General features: G+C 34.7%; 2 protein-coding genes across 2 annotated transcripts; both read right to left on the bottom strand.

Annotated features, from left to right (window-relative positions):
• Positions 1–129: 129 nt before the first annotated feature.
• On the bottom strand, positions 130–9,750 carry LOC102601176 (retinol dehydrogenase 12-like). The gene is made up of 8 exons (XM_006353880.2): positions 9,328–9,750; positions 7,105–7,225; positions 6,808–6,925; positions 4,911–5,047; positions 3,705–3,806; positions 2,609–2,701; positions 1,132–1,204; positions 130–698 (listed from the first exon to the last, which is right to left on the bottom strand). The coding sequence occupies exons 1-8, from the start codon at positions 9,576–9,578 to the stop codon at positions 436–438; spliced, it is 1,158 nt and encodes a 385-aa protein (XP_006353942.1). The 5' UTR covers positions 9,579–9,750; the 3' UTR covers positions 130–435.
• Positions 9,751–10,699: 949 nt separating this feature from the next.
• Positions 10,700–15,207, bottom strand: LOC102600833 (small nuclear ribonucleoprotein E-like). Its single transcript, XM_006353879.2, has 6 exons — positions 15,035–15,207; positions 14,910–14,936; positions 14,770–14,832; positions 11,378–11,456; positions 11,244–11,289; positions 10,700–11,054 (listed from the first exon to the last, which is right to left on the bottom strand). Exons 1-6 carry the CDS (start codon positions 15,074–15,076, stop codon positions 11,045–11,047), a joined length of 267 nt encoding a protein of 88 aa, XP_006353941.1. The 5' UTR covers positions 15,077–15,207; the 3' UTR covers positions 10,700–11,044.
• Between the last annotated feature and the right edge of the window lie 5,656 nt (positions 15,208–20,863).

Genomic DNA, 20,863 nt, shown 5'->3' with positions numbered 1-20,863 from the left:
TGCATAAAACGAAATTTTTTCTTCCACTATGCCTATTTTAGTTACTTACTAGAATAATGACATATTTTGATCACTTTTATCTTTTTGTGGCTTATTTAGATTTCAGACTCGTATGGACGCGCTGGAACATATTCATGCGGCAAAAAAGTTTGTTCATTTTTGTCTGTTGCATACAAGAATTGACACAAAAAACTATAGAAGGTTTGGACATGGGGAAACGGAAAACACGTAGCCAGACCTTCATCAGGCTTCATGCGAAGAACACGAGAACTCCATGCCACTTGATATTGTCATCAGTTGCATGTCTAGAAGCTGAATTAGAAGCAAATGCCAAAAATTTCTATCACGTAATACAGGTTTCTACTTTGTTCCTTTTCTGAAATAGGTCAAGAGAAGAGAATTGGAAGCATGACAACTTTAACGAGTGCCGAAGAGTTACTCCTGGGAATTTCCATATCGGCATTTAATTTCTTCCCCTTCTATAAGCCTCTCTACTGCATCTGAAGGAAGGCCAACCAATTCCAGCGTCTTCTCCCAGACTTTGTAAGAAGTTTCAATATTATGGGCTTCTTCAGAAGCATTTGTGGGACGACAATCGTGGGAAATGTATGCACACACTGGCCAGTCATCTGCTTTCAGCATTTCACAGTACTCTGAAATTTGAGGATCTGTAGCTGCAAACAAGGTACTTCGAGAGCCTGCAGCAACCAACTAATTTGAGTAATATGCATGGAGATTATTAGATAAATAATTAGACTGCACATGCTGAATAACCAAGCAACTAAATAAAACAAGGGGCCACTAGAAGTCTAGAACTTTCCCTGGGACCAGCATCTAAGGGATGCACCAAACAAGAATGCACGCATAGCTCAGTTTTAATCTCTTCTCCCATTTGGTCTTTCTGATGAGATGCACTCCTGCCTTCTCCCTTTTTATACAACTTGTTTGTTTAACTAAAATTAACTTGCATGGTCCTTCAGGTTTCTTTTATATGCTCTTTCACTCATATTCCTTTTGGTCAAATTATTCTTAGTTGAGTTGTGTAGTTTTCTTACCTTATCTAAAAGTATATCAGTTCACAATTGCAGAAAATTATCAAATGATATTCTTACTTTCTGGAGTATAGCATACCTTCTTCAGCATTGAATATAAAATAGGGTATTAGACGATAGCCAACTTGCAAAAACTGAGGAAGATCCCTCGCCTGCAATTTTATATGCAAACTTGTTAAAAAGTATCATATAAAGGAATGAAAAGAACAGAAACTGAAAAGAAGAAAGTCATATCCAAGAAATTTAGAACTCTAGCTCAAATAGGGTTTTCTCAAAAAAATTCTTAGGGGCAAAGGTAGACCAAAGAAGTATGAAGGTGAAGTGATTAGGCAAGATATGGTAAATCTTCAACACACTGAGAACATGACCCTTGCTTGATAGGAGGGTGTAGAGGTTGAGAATTAAGGTAGAGGGTTAGTATGTAGCCGAGCATATTTCTTTTCCTTTCTCTTTGTATTAGTATTATTCTTGTTTTTCATTATGTTTCAATTTCTATTTCTACATATTGTACCTTTAGCCTCGATTATCTTATTATCTTGTTGTAATTTCTACTTGTTGCTTCTGCCTTTATCGTCCTTTGAGCCAAGGGTCTATCAGATTGTCTCTCTGTGTAAGGTCTGCGTACATTGGATTACATTGGGTTTGTTGTTACTCTTTAGGGATTGGAAGCTTATAACTCCCTCTGTCCCAATTTATGTGGTGTTTTTCGCTTTCTAAGATCTAATTAGACTAATCATTGAAACTAAATTAGATTAGATCAACTCAATATTTTAAAATTAAAATTAAAAGTTACACATTCAAAAACTATACGAGAAGTACTACAAGTTGCAATTCTTCTCATGTCAATATGATGAAAATGTATCTCAAGATGTTGGTCAAAATTTACTTGGTTTGAATCTCAAAAAGCGTAAAGTGCTACATAAATTGGGATAGAGGTCGCACCAAGCTTGCCTAGTGTGGGTTACCTCTCCTATGTGGTTTGTGAGCTATTGCATAGGAGCGAAGGTTTTACCCTATGCGCACCCAAAGGGTAGCGGCAGCGGGTTTCCCTTGTCATCAAAAAAAAAATTGGGATAGAGGAAGCAGCAGAATAAATAAAGATGGAGGCACAGGGGTACCACATGAAGCAACGACATCATCTTAATTGGCCTATTTTGGCATTTAAGTTGAGCATGTTAAGGCTGATTAGTGAAAGGCCAAGTCTAGTTGGGATCAGAACCTCTTCTAGAGAATCTTTTAAAATGTAACCATGTGAGGCTCTTCAAGTCAAACAGATATATGTGCATTAAATAATGGAAGCTGGAAGTTTTTCACATGGAATCGTTACATGTGTATCCAACCCCACCGTATGCAAGTATCCGAGTTGACTACGACTACCTTTTTAATAATCTCTAGTGTATATCAAAGGATTTACACAATTAATTTGAAAAGAGGATCTGTACAGAGTACTGCACCCATATCACTCACGTTTGACATGGGTACATCAAGACAAGGTATGGCAATAACATTAAAGATGGTAACTAGAGAAACAAATAGCGAAGTTATCAAGAACTTACAACATTGGTTAGAACAATTCCAGGAGTATTACATACTACACTTATGCCAGATTCAGCAGGTAGTCTCTTATGAAGGATGCTACTGAACATAATCTGCACTTCCGAACCACAGTGGATTAGTTACTGGAGAGCAAAATCAACAAAGCCGGATTTTATTAGAACTCAAATGGAAACACATACTAAGAAGAAGGAATAAGAGCTTAGCATCTTAAGTTCAATTTTAACTATCATAAATCCTAGATGATTTTATGCTTGAAATGATTACTAATAAGAAGCTATATACAATGTGTTCTATACTTGATCTTTTGCTTCAATGTACCCTGCCTGGTTGTTTACTGCTGATGCAAGGCTTCCCAATTTATTATTACATCGATGATTAGAAGTGCACAAAAAATTAACAAAAAAAGAGTACTTCCTAGATGAACTTGCACATTTGTATTAGCGCAACTTTTGACAAGCAGATGAACATCTCCCTACAGAAATCAATTTTTGGATCAACCTGTGGAATTAAGAGATTACAGTAATAGCTCTTAATGGACATGCAGCAAAGTATTGAAGATGTGCCTTTGGATGTTTGCATCCCAAATTACCAAAAAATAATGTCTTCTAGTTTCTGATAACTCTTTGATGGGTCCCATCCAACATATTCAAATTGGTTTTTTATCACTACTCAAGATGATCTTGACCAGACTCCAGAGCGAACCCACTTTTAAGCACTTTATGCCTAATAGATGTAATAACTATTGGAGTGATGATGGGCAATTAATCTCCACTAGTATTTCCATCAGCATAAATTGAGAGGAAATAGGAGAGCTTCTGAAGGGTAAGAGCAACTATTGGCTTTAGCGAAGCGGAAACAAAAGAATTGTTCAATAGGGAAGAGGCATACCATATGGAAAAACTCAGGTACCTAAGCTTTATTTACTAGGCAGAATGCAACCTTCCTAAATCGTGAAAAGAAAAAATGAAATATAATTAGGCAGCCACTTGTGTTAAGGTGTGCTGTGGTTGAACAGGTTGTAGCATCTCAATTAATGCTAACACGACAAGCAAAAGACCATTAGCAAGTAATAGCTGATAACCTTTTAGAAAATACCTGAGCAAGCTTGCTGCCTCCATATCCCACTACACTGGTGTACTTTCTCTTTCCGGATACAACATTCATATCTTCTGGATCGACAAACCCAACATAGTGCATCTACACAGATGAAATAAACTATATTCCTGTCAGTAGCCGTAACATAAGCCATAAACTTAAGTGGAGGCAATCACTTAAATTACAAGATAAATTTATTTCAAAGCAACTACATCCACCCCTCCTCAAACTTAGAGACTTGGTTTCGTTGGAGAATAGCCTCCATAACTACTGCTCCGTTCTTTTATTTCACTTTCAACCCCAAATTTGGCATAACTATATAGGATTTATTAGCTACTGCGTTTTGCTTCATCTTTTTTCATATCCAATATAATGATTTAGGTCATAAAACCAATAAGCAAGTAACCTAGACCATAAAATGAACCGACATGTTCAAGTAAAAGCAAGACTAAGACAAAGCCTGACCAAAGAGTTACCAACAATCAATATTTTAAATTCGAACTAAGAGAATAAAGAAAGGCAAGTTCCAACAAGCATACTAAGCAAAGAGAATCAAGAATGAAAATATGGATACATCATCTTTCAGGCATAGCATTATAGTCAAATTGAATGAGTAAATCAAACAATAATTATCACCCCAAATAAATTGTCCGAAAGGAAAAGTTCAAGCTCACAAACTTTTAAGGGCTTTCGACAGTTTTTAAAACTTGAAGTCAAAATTACTCTTTATCCACCACCACGTTCCATTATGCGGCAAAGTTCAGCAAGTCCTAATAGTATGTATCTTTTTTTTCCTTATATATTATTAACACATACACCATAAATATTCAAGAGCAAAGATCTAGGACAGACGACTTCAATATCCCAACCGGTAAAATATCTTTTTTCTGCTCAGACCGTTCATGAGGAAGGCAAAGGCTTCCAAAACAAAAAGGCTGAAATAATGAAGTCTATGCTAAACCACCTCCATATTGCTGTATATCATTACTTTGGAAAAGCCTGTTGTTTAAGCTATATCAAATTAATGCATACTAGATAAAATGTTTTCACCAATGCTGAAACTTCAGTTTGCAACTCATTTTAAAGTATCCATATCATGGAAAATCAAGATCATTCAAAGCAGTAACTGAGTGCCGAAAGTGAGGAGACAAACAATTGAGTGTATAACATATCCATCTATAGCGGGGGAATATTGCTAAGACTTACAGTAGAGTTTACGTTAATAATTCGGCTTGGGGAACCTCTAATAAGTGATGGTAAAAGCAATATGGAAAGCATAGCCGGAGCTAGATGATTCACTTGCATGTGTTCCTCATACCCATCTTTTGAAAACTTCTGTGGTTCTGTAGAAAACAACACAATTCATTAGCCTAAGTTAGAAGGGCAGAAGCAAAGCCTCACAAGTCTCCAGATAAAAGAATGTGCACTCACTCAGCTATCAATCATTCAGTTTCCATCTAAAGGAGAAAACAGGTAAAAAGCTGTACCAATATTTCTATTGCAGACACAATGTATTGTCCCTGTTAAAACTGCTAAATGCACCCCCACTAGCCAAGCATTAGTGCATTAGCAAAGGAAAACCCTAATGCAAGCCAAAGCCAAAGCATGAAGTCAGGCTAAGGCAATTAGATTAATACAGGTGACCAACATACGATTTTCTGGTTACCTATTATCATGATTGAGAGTTCTGGTACACACGTGAATGTGAACATGATAAACATCTAAAATTGTAGTTCTTAAAAGAAAAAATTTCTAGGAACATATAATTGCCAATCTGAAGGTGCATATTGAAATATTCAATCATAAACCTAAAGTTGCTACAAATCTACAATAACCAATTCCAACAATACACAACACTAAGCTGTGTTTTGACCAAGACATGTAGACAAACCGTTGCAACTCGTCCTAGGATAGTAGAACATTTTACATTAATTTACACTATAAATAATGCTTGAACTGAACTCATAAGATGTAAGCATGACAAGGTGATTATCCAGTAAAAGACCCAGATGCTGCTCTACAGGCTCTTCTACTTCAGAATCTGACATGAGACATCCTTCATTTTATCCATATCAAGCAAGTAACTAATTGAATAGAATTTCTCCTTCTGAATCTTTCTATAACATTCCATCCAAAGACTAGAGAGCCGAAAAGAGATACCTTGATGATGTTCTTTCTTTTGATCAAGGTATAAAATTTTATAAACAAAGGGCATTAAACACCCCCTAATAGAAGAAGTATACCAAAAAGTAGAAATCTTACAAACTTTGCTGAAGTTCTTATTTGACATTAATCATAAATCATATTTCATGTTTACCAGGTAGCCCTAGTGAATTCCATAACTTCCGACCTGTCTGAAGCTGGAAATGGACCATTTAAGATTCATTATTATCTCAAGTCTCAACTATTGAAAAATTCTTAAGACTAACCATGTAGAATAAGAAGGGCTTGGGACTTCCATGTTGGAGGTCTCAAGTTCGAAACCCCTTGCCAGCGAAAGCAAGGGGTTTGCCTTCTAGGTCGAACTCGTCGCACCAGGCTTGCCTAGTGCGGGTTACCTCTCCTATGTGGTTTACAAGCTATTGCATAGGAGCGGGGTTTTACCCTGTGCGCACCCAAAGGGTAGCGGCTGCGGGTTTCCCTTGTCATAAAAAAAAAAGAATAAGAAAATCACTGATGTGTTTGGTGTTGCATGAATCTGACATATACACTAACTCTTTTTTTAATGATTTGACATATACACAAACTTAACACATACAAAGATTTAAGGCCTTGATTTTCAGAGGCTTAGTTACATGGAAACAGGTATTTCTATAAAGCTCCACATATACCATAAACTTCAAAACTAAGGAAGCAAACAGAAAACTTGACCACATGATGAAAATGCTGAAACATGCAAACACGCTATGACATTTGACAGATTAGAATTGGATATCAAGTTAGTAAGGGCAAGCTTTTACTTTTTATCTTTAAGTAAGAAAGGCTTCATGATGTAGCTGAAACCTAATAGTTGTCTCAAGGTGTCACAGCTCAAGTATCACACAAGAAGAGTGCACATTTTGGTTACTGCCAGTTAATAAGAAGAAACTAATACCGCACTAACCTCCAATTGAAAATATGCCGGCATTATTGATGAGAACATGTACTGGTGCCATGCGGGCATTCCATGCTTCTGCGAATCGTGCAACAGAATCCAAAGAGAGAAGATCAAGCTCCATGACCTTGCAACAAATGTGAATTATATTCAATTAGGACAATATTTTCATGACATTGAACAAGAATCATTAACACCAACTTAAAAATTCTTGAAACTTAAACATTTGTAATAAACTAGCATACAGCTGTACTACTTCCTAGCCATATCATACTTGATACTACTATGAGATGAAAGATAATATACCTCAATGTTGAGTGGAAGGCCCTTGCCAGACCATTCTTCCTGCCATTGCCGTACTAACTCCTGTGCACGATTGGTGCTTCTGACAGCCATAACAACATGTGCTCCTGCTTCTGCCAACTGCCTGTCTAATGCAAAAGCAGAATTTTTGTACATTAGAGAAAATGGACTAGAAAACTTCTTCCAAATCCTTGTAACTGAAAGATGAGTAAGAAGAGATTAACAGATTCAACAGAATAATGAAGATAACAATATAAAGAAAGGGCACATAGAAAATCATATGGTGTAACATTATTTATCACGGAAGAATAATGCATCAGACCCTGATATGTGGATATCCTTAGGATAATCATGTTAGGTAACACATACTGTGGGATCAAGGATGTAGATTGGATGAGAAATTACTCGCAGCCAGAGATGAAACAAAGATCTACTCCTCTTTTGCTTTGAGTTATCAAATATGAAACAAAAGACTATTCGCAGAAGAGATAGAAAATTGAATGAGTCTTAGTAAAGCTAGACCACAATTAGATGGATCAACTTTCAGTACTTTTCAGCTCAAAGGCTATCAGCCACCAAATAAGGATTAGAGAAAGCAAAAAAGGAAACACTGATAAGGGAAGAAGATAAATTCTGATTCAATTTTCTTTGTTTCAGGAGCACAAAAGTTATTCATATCTCCTCCTTTTACCTTAAATAGGTATTAGAATATGCTTGGATTCCATTCTTTCATTAGCAGTTGGCAAGTTCAAAGTTATTCTATTTATTTGTTAGTTATAGATAATTGGCTAAATGCATTTCACAGCTTTCTCACAGCAATAGTAATAAAAGGTTGGACTGTTTACATGTTCCAGATTGTTTTCCAACGGGAATCAAGGCAAGAATAATTGTTTCATCAGGCACATAAATAGAGCAAGTTATTTCATCCAAAAGTTTAAATGTGATATCCCAAAAGGGCATCTTTCTCAATAAGGAAATATCCAAACTTACAGAAAATAGCATGTTACTGACGAAACATTAAATAACAAATCATTATCTCTTTCATAGAGCAATCTCATAAGCCATCTTGCACTCTTGAATGGCCCTAGAGTCGGGATTCTGTTTCACATTTTTCATCCTCTTGAACTACTAAAGGCACCAGAACACTTCCCACATGATTTGATATGTAGCTGATATCAAGTGTGTGGTGCCATTTACCGTGAGATGTCAAGCTTCAAATAAAAAGGGCATTACAGGAGATACAAATACTTGACAAATGTGAAGACATTGTTTCCCAAGCTCTACACCATTTAATGGTACTTTTCGGTGAGTTACAGTCAGTTAAAGAAATTAAAATTGAATCAAATTCAATATGATATCTCTTAGAGACAACCAAATCAGAGGAGGACAAAGATTGCTAGCATTATTGGGAATTAGAAGGAACACTAAACGCTCGGGTCGATACATATGACGAGAATATTCTTGGCATTCCAAGCAAACAACAACCGTATCCATTCCTGTGACCAGATGGTGGAGTGCCTAAAGCAACCTACTAACTCCGAATATGACCTCAATGCCAAGATTTTAAAGACACCAAATGACCCTCCCTTTTGAAATCTGTTCCCCTTCTGTGGTAATCCAAAATGGCTAATTAAAGTCCACCAGGAAAGGTATTAAACTACAGAGTTTCTTAAACTCGAAAGCAAACCTAGAATAAAAATAAATAACCAGTTCTATTCCCCTGTACATGCACAACTGCAGCTGATTGAAAGTCAGTTTAGAAAGTTTCATCTAGGACAACCATTGCAAACAAGTATTACGAGTTAGTAATGTATCCCAGTATAAAGTTCTGTCTGCAAGGTGAACAACTGCAAGTTTCATACTAAAGTGCACAGTGCAGCTTCAAATAGCCAGTAACTTCCTGAGCAACATATCCTATTAAATTGAGACTTCAATGAGAAAAGGGAATAAACACCACAAAATTCATTTCTCGGTCTTCTTTTGTTGACAAACCACAAAACAAAGAATAAAAAAAGGAAACAAAAATCTAGATGGCACTTCAAAACAAGGCATTATCACAATTCAAATTAGTTTAAGCTCTTATAACGGCGGACTCTAAAAGCTATTTCTCCACTAGTTCACTATAATCAATAAGCAAATCCATCTTCCTTCAGAAATTACACAAATTAGCAGCAGAATCTCAAATTTTCTTCAAGCAAAGAGTAATAAGCATAAAGTAAAGCATACCGAGCGATTTCACGGCCGATACCGCTAGTAGAACCAGTAACGATGCAAGTAAGGTCGTTAATAGGAGGAAGAGGCATAGGATTCTGCAAATGACTGGCTAATATCCTTTGAAAAATCATCTCGTAAACCAAATAGAACCATCCTCGTAACCATTCCATCCAACCTAATGCTTTTTTCTTCGCCGTCTTCAATGGCTGCTTAGCTTCACTAGAAGTTGTATTCTTCTTCTTCTCCGCCTCCTCGTTCGCCATCTCCTTTCTCGTTGATTCTAAGCTAAACAGATTCTCTCCCTCGCACCTCACTCACTTTGCTCCGCAACTGTCGTTAGTGATGTTTACCTTTCCTTTTTCCATTAGTATTATATATATACGGAGTTTTTGTCATTTTCTTTCGCTCTCACGGGACTCGTATAAAGAGAGATGGACCGTATAGATCCGTTCCAACCACTCTTTATTTTTGTGGCTGACCTCATATGTGTGGTGAGATTTGAAATTGTTTAGCACACCACCTCTTTATTTTTAAAAGAATAAATAAGATCCTCATTCTGATATAAACGATCTTTTTGAGCGTGATTTGATAATAAATTAAGTAGAAGAAATTTTTTAATTTTGTGGTCTTAAATTAAAAATATATATTAAATGTATTAAAATATTCTTTAATTTTATGAGTGAAAAGTTATAATTAAAGAGTTGATAAGAAGAGAATGATATATTTTTTAAATGAACTAAAATAACAAATAGAACAAACAAATTATAGCAAAAGGAGTAATGATAACAATAAAAATGGCGCTGACCCACATATATGGATCGATCATGGTGCTGTATCATATGACAATGAAATTATGGACAGACTATGGAGAAATTGGACATAAAGTCAAGATAGTCGTTTGCCAAGGATTTATCCCTCATCTCCCACACCTAACACTATTATTTCCACATATTTGGTGCCCCCATGGATTTACTCTCATCTCCACGTTTTGGGCACGTCACCATCTCACTAGAGTGTGATTTCGGCTTCTTAGGAGCTAAAGGTTGTTTGATAGTTGATTTAGAAGTGATTTATACATGTATTAAATTCTGCATAAATAATAACATGTTTTATAGTTGCTTAGAAGTTTAGCTTTTTCATAAATAAAACTAATAAAATAAATAACTGATCCCTACCTAATATAATACACAAATTCTCTGCCTTCCAAACACCTAAATTGTCTTACGTTTCGACAAAAAGTTGGCACAGGCAGGGGGTTAAAGGGGGGTGCGTCTTCCCCAGATCTGCCAAAAGCAATCAATTGTCACATGCAAGAAATGACATAACATCAGTTGCACAACTAGTATAGTTTGAGAGACGAGAGTGGGTGGCGCAACAGTCATGGTAGGTAGCTGACAAGCATGGTTCAAATGATAATAATGTGGAGTTATACTCGACCAACAAAAACTTGGAAAAATATACACTTCCTTTGGCGCTAGTAGTCAAGCCATCAACTAACACAGGAATGGAGAGGAGCCCGGATCTTATGTCATGAATAGACATTCATACAACAATCAAAGCATTTGGTTCAATGAAACCATGTCAAATATTTTACCTACATCAACATACACACACTAAATGAAAGTCAGGGCCATGCAATTCTGTCATTCATGAGGTCACATGGTTTCAATTTGCATCTGGTGAACACGTACAAGATGCCACCAACTTTCCTACTCCAACAGACAAGAAATTATTTCCCCCTACATAGAAAAAAAACATGAAATAAGTAAAACAGCTGTAACGTCCCCCTCCTTATCACCTCAGGTGGAGGTAAGGGAGAGTTGGAAAGAAAAACGATCATAACAAGTGAACAGATAGATATAATCGCTATATATGTTTATAAACTGTGATTTTAGGTGCATCAGAAAAATAGAATAACAATGACATACGAGTTCATCATCAGAGTAATATTATCGCCTTTCAGAAGAATCCGCCCTGCATAAAACCACAGAGGAGATGAAAGTTAGTTCCTCTGGTAATTATGGAAGAGGGTAAGGCTAGAGTCAAGGCAATGGTCACCCACCCAACTGCTTGCTGGTTTTCTTCTTCACATTAACTTCCTCAGCATCATCCAGAACTAAATTCATGTACTCATCAAAACCCTAAACAACACAAACAAATTTACCTATTAGTCAACAAGTACCAGACAAATCACTGTTAAACTGCGTAGAGCAGTAGCATGGAAGGATATAGATATAGGATGCAAATGAGTTAGGTACCTAGCTTGATGACTTTTCTAGCCAAAAGGATGCAGGTGATGCAAGAGGCAAAACCAACATTCAATTCTTTTGATTTATCCCAAAGGAAAAAGATGCAAAAACGCAGTAATTCAAGTGCATCCATTTGAACTCATTTGCTCATTTATGAGTGTCAATCATTTGCAAACAACCTTTGTCAAAAACTACTTCACACAATGACCAGAAACAGAAAAAGAGCTGCTTCTTAAGAATTGACCAATACAGGTACATGACACCAAAATATGCTTACTAGTTAATTCAAAAAACTTTTTTGAGCATATAATGCGCAACAACTGATGATCCAGCTATTTCCCGGAGTCTAAACATATCTAATCCCTGGTTGAGAAGCAGAAAACAATTTATAATCCAGATTATTCTTTCGCATCCAGAACCAGCTTAAGAAATCCAGTATAGATTTTTTCTTCGTAAGGTAAAGAGAAATCCCAACTATGGATTATTCAAAAAGAACAAATATCAAGGTCTAAGAATTCAAACCGAAAACCTTTCAAGTTGGTATATTTTCACATTCACATCCAAGGTAAGCTTTTGGTTTTTTTTTTTTAATAAGAGACTGTAAAATCTTCCAAACAAAGACTATTATAGTACAAACCTTTATATGTTAGGGTATGTACATCGGAAGATCTACAGAGCCAGAATAGATTTGGTGACTAAACTATCCCTAGTGATCACAGGAAACTTACAGGGGCCCGGGGTTACAGAACAAAACACAGCACTAAATATTACAATTACAAGGATGAAACATATATACATGCTTCAATTATCAGAAAAAAAATTCAAAACTTAAAAAGCAAGCAAAGGAGCAAAATTTACAGCACAACAACATTTACACAGCTTGCAGAAAATACTCCTCCATTCAATTTTATGTGATACGCCCTCCTTATTAGTCTGCTCCAATAAGAATGGCACCTTCCTAAATTTGGAAACAATTTAACTATTCTATTTACCCCTTAATTAAGGCATGTTGTTATAGCCATACATATGCCACGGCAGGTTTAAGACCACAAGTTCCAAAAGTCTTACTTTCTTGAACTCTTAAATTGAGTCAAACACAACATAAATTAAAACATAGAAATTTTTAAAATGACCCAACCCATCACAAATCTGCACAAACTAACAAAACGTCAAAGTGATTGACTTCATATTCACTAGTCAAATCCTAGAGGCCTTATGATACAAATCTGCTCACTATACAAGCTCTGTAAAACCAGGCAACAAATAATAATGAAGATAAGTCAGCAACTATTACAGTAAAGTTTGAGTGACTAATTCTTTTAGAATGGTAAGGTTGTATAAATGAAGCCCCAAGATTGTGCGAAAAATTACATTAAATTCAGTTCCTTAACAATTACTGTAGGGAAGTGAGAAAATCTAACATCCTGTCAACTGTATTAACATATTCTAGTTTTACACTTTACACCAAAAACCCAAAAGGGAAATACATCTGAACTTCAAAAGTTTGAATGTTCCATATTTGCTCTCAAAACTTGAATTACTAATTCAAACTACTCGGACTTAAGTCCATCCCAAAATCAAGCTACAACTATCAGTGCCATAAGAAACTAGAGTTATGTGACAGAAAAAATAAAAAAAAAGTTAGGCCTTGCTTTGCTCTAACAGGAACAGCAGAACTATCCAGGCATACATCTTGTGTAGAAGGACCCAAATGACAGATTGTGAGCCCAACATGCACTGGCAATACATATACATAATCATGAGCTTACTACAGCACACACGACATTTCCATGACAGTTTCTTTTTTTTCATCCAGTATATTCAGTATGACTTTCTAGGCATACTTCACGGATAAAAGGAACTAATATGGGTTTAACAAATATGGACTACCAAAATTTCTATCATGAATTTACTAAAAGCACGCACCAGATTTTTTATTGGCAACTGATAATTACTGCAAGATGGTTTGGGCTCAGAGTTGAATCCATCGATACAAATGAAGGTAATATGATTTTTGAATACAAATTTGGTGAAAGAATGTATTTAACTTGGAAAATATCTAAACTTCCATAAGCTGGATGCTTAGAATGCCCCAACCATGGTATTGACATGGAAATTGTTTTTTTCTTTGTTTCTCTTTATTTTTCTCTTTGTACTGCCTTCCAGTTTGTTGGAAAATTTAATCCACATTTATAACCAAATCTTCACTTTTTTTTATTGAGAACTCCATTACAAAAACTAAGTCCTTCCACAATCTACTAAATTGAACATAGCACATAATAACTTTGTATAGACTCTTGAAAGCTTTACTTAAGATCAAACCTATCCTACATCTAAAGAAGGTATTTGATTACAGATAGTTAACCGGTGTTTTAAACTAGTCATCAGATATTACTATTTACTAGTCCAAAGTTTAGCAGAAAATGCAAACATGGAATCAGTAAAGAAATTAGAAGTTCAAGATAGAAGAAAGTGAGGACTAAAAAGCTTTCACCACTAGCTTATTAAGGAAATACATGTCCCTATTTATATGGTAAACCACACAAGACAAAGAGTCAACACTGATGTTTCCCTCTTTGAATCCTAGTGACGCAATACCCAAACCTCAAGTTGGAAATGAATGGTTCTACACCTCCTTATAAATACAAGTCATGCCAATTGCCAGACACGAACTTTATGTTACAAATTTCTGGCACCTATTACACATTAAGCTAGAACCTACATAATTCCAAACACCCAAAAGAAAGTATGCATTCTAATAGCTAGAACTGTTGGTACATAGTTTACATAAGGATCTCTGAAGTAACACATATCTTCAGGAACTTTATAAATCTGTATAATTTAATTTTTCTGATAAGTAGCATAAATGATTAGACCTACAAATTAATGGCTATTCTCATTCTTAGTGGTTGATGGATTACTCTCCACTCCACCAGGTCAAGAGTTCAATGGTGGTATGCTGGAATACATGATCAGATGATTAGAACTAGAAGAGGCACATGATTTGTCTGTGCTATTACTCAAAAGATAACTTAGGAAACTCCCTTTATTAAGGGAAACAGTGGCGATTTAGAGTGTGAAAGTGCAGGGAGATGATTAAATGAGTAGTTAATGGAAAGACCTAACAACCCTTGGGGAATTATCTGGGAAAACACATAATGCAACATTCGCAATGCAACTACTTTGCTGGGGTAAAGAAACTTACAATGATACGTCCTTCAATCCTCAGATCCTTCTGTTCAAAAAGCCATATTTGAATCCGAGCTTTCTGTATATAATAATTTGCACGTCAATTTTAAGAACATTGAGATCCTAATAGCAAAAAAAAAAAGAGGAATAACTTACGCTCTGAAGAAACCTGAAAATCAGGTTCTGCAACAAACAAAAGAAAACACGTTATCCAAAATGTTAGTGCCGAGTGAAAATGAAAAAGTTAAACAGTGAAGATGAGGAAGAGTGAACGAACTTACAATGGGCTGGGTCATAATCCTTTGAACTTTGGTGCTAGCCATGGCTGAAATTCCTGTTTCTCCGATCAACTAAGCTCCTTTTTCAGTCTCAAGGAAAGCAGCTAAACCCTAGCAAATACCCTAAGCCGTGAATCGAAATGGCGCCTAATGCCGTAGCATATACAAATATGAATTCGGGTTAGGGCTCGCGGAAAACGTCTCTCTTTTGCATCTGGGCTTTTATTTTGTTTTCAATGGACAGCACGGGTAATGGGCCTGCCGCCTGCCCCATCCACTTGTATTTCACGATAACACAAGAATCATCATTTGTAAAATTACCTTTTTATAATAATCTAATTAGTCAAATTTCTATATATTTTAATCAATTTCATTCTATATGAAAGAGAGTTTGTCTTGAACGATTAAGGGTATATTTTGTAATTTCCTTATTTAGATTGTCATTTAAAGTCCTTTTTAAATTATCTAGCTTTGAGTTTCCATGTGTTTCAACACCCACTGAAAAGGATCCATGTGGTGGATCTTATCAGAGATTTTATGTTTCAACGAGAAATCTAAAATGTCAAATTCTTATGAGCTTGGGCAAGAAATTACAATATAAAGTTGATAAATTTTTTTGTTCTGTCATTTTCTCACATATTTTGCTTACCCCTCCTAAAGTACTCAATCAATTCTATCATATATTATTTTAATTATCATATATGTCTAATGTCATATAGGTCTGAAAAGATTGAGTTAAACTCTTGAAAGTAAGCTATCATATATTCTTTACTATCATATTACGGAATAAGCTCATAGATTTCGTTACCTTGGGCCCTGTTTTTTTAATATTTAATTAATAAAATATAAATATCTTTTGAAATTTGAATTTAAATTGTTGTTTTATACTAACATTTGATATATCAACAAGTCAATATATAATAGGTTTTATTTAAATGCCCACTAAACTTCCTGAGAGGCTGGTAACCACTAATTAACCACCTATAAATTACAATTTTTTTAAGAATATACAGCTACACAATGCGAGTTTCTGTTTTAACTTCAATAGTTATTTTGTCTTCCCTTCATGATTCTAGTTTGGTGCAATTTTTATTTTTTTTAGTAACTGAGGTGTTCGAACTCTACATATGCTTAGACAAATGAGAAAAAAATCACTTATAAACTCACTTCATTGATCAATAAGACACACGCGACAATTTGGTGACTTTTTTAGGAAAAAATGTTAGTACTTACTTGAGCAATAGAGAATATATAGCAAGGAAATGAGCTAAACTCAAAGTACTGTTCTATTGAACTTAATTATTTTCATTCACAGTTTTACACATACTTACACTAATTGGACAATATAAAGTCACCTGAAAATGCTGAAAACACTCGTAAATGTCTTATAACTGAAGCACTAGTACTACACAGAAGATGAAAAAGTTTTCTTTCGGTGGCCTTTTTTTTTTAGACGGAACTAGAATTTTGAGTTTATACATACAGAGTAAATTTTGAACACAGAGAGTCTCACCAAAGCTACTCTGTTCTCCCAAACTCGTAAGCAGAACTGTACCTCTGCTTTGAATTCTTCTAATTAGTAAGCAATTAACGTGCCCGATTAAGCATATTAACAGATTCTTGCCTCTGCAGCAACCTGTCTTGATTGATTTTCTTAATGAAATCATCAAATTTCTTGTTGGACTCCTCTGTAGTAACAGAAATATCTCCTCTCAAGCCCCCAATTCGAGACATCGATAAAGCATCGTTAAATGTCAATGATTTTTTCAGTTCCTTTTTCTTCGTGATCGCCTCCCATGTTGCCTCTAATGAATCACCCTCTAATTGCCCTTCTTCAATATTTTCTTGATAATTAGTTCTTGTAATTGTCTCATGATCTGATATATGTGGACTAACGATTTCACGGGCCTCAGTCAAATGAGATATGTCTCGAAAATTATGCAATGTTTGTTGACTACTATCAATTTTGGCACTTACCCGATCCCAACTTGTTTGAGAATGAGGCAGAGTAGTTTTTGTTTCTGTTGTTTGTGCGCTATTAGCTTTAACCCTTAGTCCATCCCTACTTATTTGAGACCGAGGCAGAGTAGTAGTAGTAGTTGTTTTTGGACTACTATCAATTTTGGCACTTACCCGATCCCAACTTGTTTGAGAATGAGGCAGAGTAGTTTTTGTTCTGTTGTTTGTGTCGCTATTAGCTTTAACCCTTAGTCCATCCCTACTTATTTGAGACCGAGGCAGAGTAGTAGTAGTAGTTGTTTTTGGACTACTATCAATTTTGGCACTTACCCGATCCCAACTTGTTTGAGATTGAGGCAGAGTATTTTTTGCACTATTAGCTTTGGCCCTTAGTCGATCTCTACGTGTTTGAGACTGAGGCAGAGTAGTAGTTGTTGTTTGTGGACGGTCAAGTTTGGCCTTTAGTCGCCCCCAACTTATTTGAGACTGAGGCGTAGTAGTTGTTGTTGGCATATCATCTTGAATATCTGGATGCGAATTGTAGCGATTGAAGAAAGACATAAGGGTGTCCATTGCAATTACTGAATTAGTTCTATTTGGCATATACTCCTCTTTTTCTTGATGATGTGCTTGTGGCTGAATTTGGACCTCATCATAATCAACATCCTTTTCATCTAGAAAAATATCGATGAATTTCTTGATTGTGTGTTGAAATTTGGAGAAAATTAAGATAAGAATGACAACAGAGTTGATAAAAAGGCAAATATAAAATGGAGATGACAAGAAGCTCTTCAAATAATTCAAGATTTCACTTAAATTAACAAAGAACATGTTAAATAAGTAATAAGGACTAATAGTTTTTTTGAGCATGAAGAAAGTAGAAATAAGTCCTGTTGATAAGAGAAGAAGCTCCATGGTTAATCCAAACTTTATCAAGGATGCCATGGAGCAAGAAAAAAGTGTTGTTGGTTAAGTCTAATGGGGTGGGGGGGTTAAGTTGTTTAAAAGAAATGCACTTATATTAAGAGAATTAAGTGGAATGATTAGAGTAGGGATTTTCTTTACAGGGTAGATAGGGAAGAGACAGAAATATATTGAGTACAATGAACACTCTGCTATAGACCCACAGAATATAATGATCAAGTAAGGTTGATAGAGGCCTTTTAATAAGGTGACAATGATTGAAATTATTGCCCTACTTTTCTACCCTTTTAACTTAATTAATCTTTCTTTCTAAGCTTTCTACTTTTTCTAGTTGTGTTTGTGTGGGACATAGGAGGGGGTTGATGCACAAAGAAAGGAATAAATTGCCTTGGAGCCTTCTTGAATGGTGTCTTATTTACTTCAAGAATACGTTGATCAATAGACTGAGCTACGGAGGGTAAAAAATGAGGGGATTTCCGTAACTAATTTAAACCAAACAAGTTGATTCCCTTGTCCATATAATTTCCAAGGTTCCAACATATGATAGTGAAGAAATTGTCTACTATTTTTATCTCTATTGGGAATTGAATGTAAGACATTCAAATTTTCAACTCGCTTCATTGATCACTAGATCACATCCTTAGCTACTTCGATGTTCAATTGTCATATTTGAAAAAAGAAAAACAAATATTTAACTACTAAGAAAGCGAGAAAAGGAGGTTCAATTAGGGTTAGTTCAGAAAGATTTTGAAGTATTTCTATTCAATATTTGGTTGCTTAAAATCCTATGTCAATATCAAACCTAATTAAATTATTATGATTAGACCTAATTAAACTAATATGATTTCTCTTTGCGGGTCAATAAGTTCTATTTGATCAACTTCTATAGAGAAATTGATAACTTCCTTTGTGTCTTTAAGAAATCTTCAACAATTTAAAAATACATAAAAATAAAATATAGTAAATTAGTAATCATAAGAAATCTTCAACAATTTAAGAATACATAAAAAGAAAATATAGTAATAGAAAAATGCTTGTCGATCAATAAAATACATTTCGGTGTAAGATTTCAACTATGAATGGAACTTCAAAGCACATAAATTATTCAAATCCTCTCCATTTTTCAAATTTATTATGGGTGGACATTTCAAAATGATAATAGGAACTATATATGAATGGAATGACATATATCTAAAGGTAAAAAGTAAGAAAATAAAATAAAACCAAGGTAAAAGCAATATACAAAATAGTAGGCCTTTTACATTTTACGGTATAATTCATATAATATATGTGAAATATGTATGTAAATATCTATTTCAATTCTTTTTTCTCTAAAATAAATTTTTTTTAAAATTCCTTTTTCTCTGAGTATCTTACTCTGCATATCAAAATTACTTAATTATACCGAAAAATCAAAATCGAAATATCAGAAGAAAAAAAAAACCTACCCGATAATGAGATGTATACCAAATTATACACCCCTAGAATTAATATTTTGAAAGTTGACATCCACTATTGTATGAGATATATTATTTGTTTAAATGTCTCTCATGTTGTTGTCTATGGAAATTCAAATGAAGGGGTCACATAACTTTGTCCTTCTTTCACATGAAAATAATATAAAAGGTAAAGGTGGCTAAAATCCCATTGCCTTAGGTCTCGCCTGTCTGGTATTGAGGAACACATATTCCCCCTCTATTTGATAAGTCTATTTCTTATTTGGATTTATCATCAACTACTCCATTAATATTGAATACTTCCATTTATGAGATTAATCTCTTCGTTTGAATTTGTATATATGATTTTAATTAGATACAGAGTTTTAAGATTAAATATACTATACCAAACATATACTAATAAAAAAATATCTATTAATATTAAATTAAATAATCATGATATAACCAAGCTGCAGTCGTCCATATATCAACCAACCACCCTTAGCCCTTTCATAAAAACTACTGGTCCAATGCATTGACAGATCAATGTTTGGCAATCTGTGGAATAGACTATACTTCCTCGGTTCCATTTTATTTATCGTGTTTTATTGTGTACTCTTCAAAAAAGAAATAACTAAAGAGTAATTTAACTAAATTATCCTTATAGTACTTCTGTTTTTTTTAATACTGTCTCTCTTTCGCACTATATTTTTCACTAAGGGTAACAATATAGAGACAAACAACTAATTATATCTTGATTTTTTAAAATAATATGTTATTCTGAATAATTTATTTTTAATTAGGATGACACGTAGGGATGGCAATGGGTGGTGCGGATTGAGCTTAACCCGCTAAATTTTTAATCCACCCCGCCTCGCATAACAATTTTTTTCATTTTCAATCCACCCCATCCCGCCCCGCATAATTTTTTAAATATTTTCTTTTTCTAGTTAAGTTTGATACTAAAAATATAATTCATAGAAAAATAAATTCATTTTTTCATTAAGTTGTATTAATTTAATAGGATAGTAACTTAAAATTTTAATTTTTAGAGGTCAATTGGAAAACATGTAAGAAATTGTATTATTTTTTATTAACCATTTCATTTACATCTTGAATATTTTAGTAGCTTTAAATACATTATCTTAATAAATAATGTTCTAACACTCTTATCTTATAACACGTAAAAAGTTAAAATTAAATCTAAACCCACATAAAATCACATATATCCGCAACTGGCCCCACCCCACACAACCTTAAATTCGCCCCGCCCTGCATAACCTTAAACTCACCCCGCCGCCTGCCCCATTGCCATCCCTAATGACACGTAAGGTTAAACGGATGGAGTATATATTAAAGTTGCATGAGGTTATTTATTGGGAGAAATTATTTTTCTTGGGATAAGTTTCTTAAAAAAATTTTCTATATACGTTAATGGCTTCTGTGTTTGATTAAATACCATAAATGCAGGAGACAGGTGACACATGATAATTGTACAAGATAAAAGCTGATT

The sequence above is a fragment of the Solanum tuberosum genome, unplaced genomic scaffold (genome assembly GCF_000226075.1).
Source record: "Solanum tuberosum cultivar DM 1-3 516 R44 unplaced genomic scaffold, SolTub_3.0 scf00159, whole genome shotgun sequence".
Taxonomy (NCBI): Eukaryota; Viridiplantae; Streptophyta; class Magnoliopsida; order Solanales; family Solanaceae; genus Solanum; species Solanum tuberosum.
This window is presented reverse-complemented; position numbering and strand designations above follow the sequence as displayed.

Coding starts and splice junctions, on each gene's coding strand:
- LOC102601176 (XM_006353880.2), bottom strand. CDS start 9,578: ATGGCGAACGAGGAGGCGGAGAAGAAGAAGAATACAACTTCTAGTGAA. Junction 6,926..7,104: donor GCCTTCCACTCAACATTGAG/GTATATTATCTT, acceptor ATTTGTTGCAAG/GTCATGGAGCTTGATCTTCT. Junction 699..1,131: donor TATATTCAATGCTGAAGAAG/GTATGCTATACT, acceptor TGGTTGCTGCAG/GCTCTCGAAGTACCTTGTTT.
- LOC102600833 (XM_006353879.2), bottom strand. CDS start 15,076: ATGGCTAGCACCAAAGTTCAAAGGATTATGACCCAGCCCATT. Junction 14,937..15,034: donor GGATTATGACCCAGCCCATT/GTAAGTTCGTTC, acceptor TGTTTGTTGCAG/AACCTGATTTTCAGGTTTCT. Junction 14,833..14,909: donor TTTTCAGGTTTCTTCAGAGC/GTAAGTTATTCC, acceptor TATTATATACAG/AAAGCTCGGATTCAAATATG.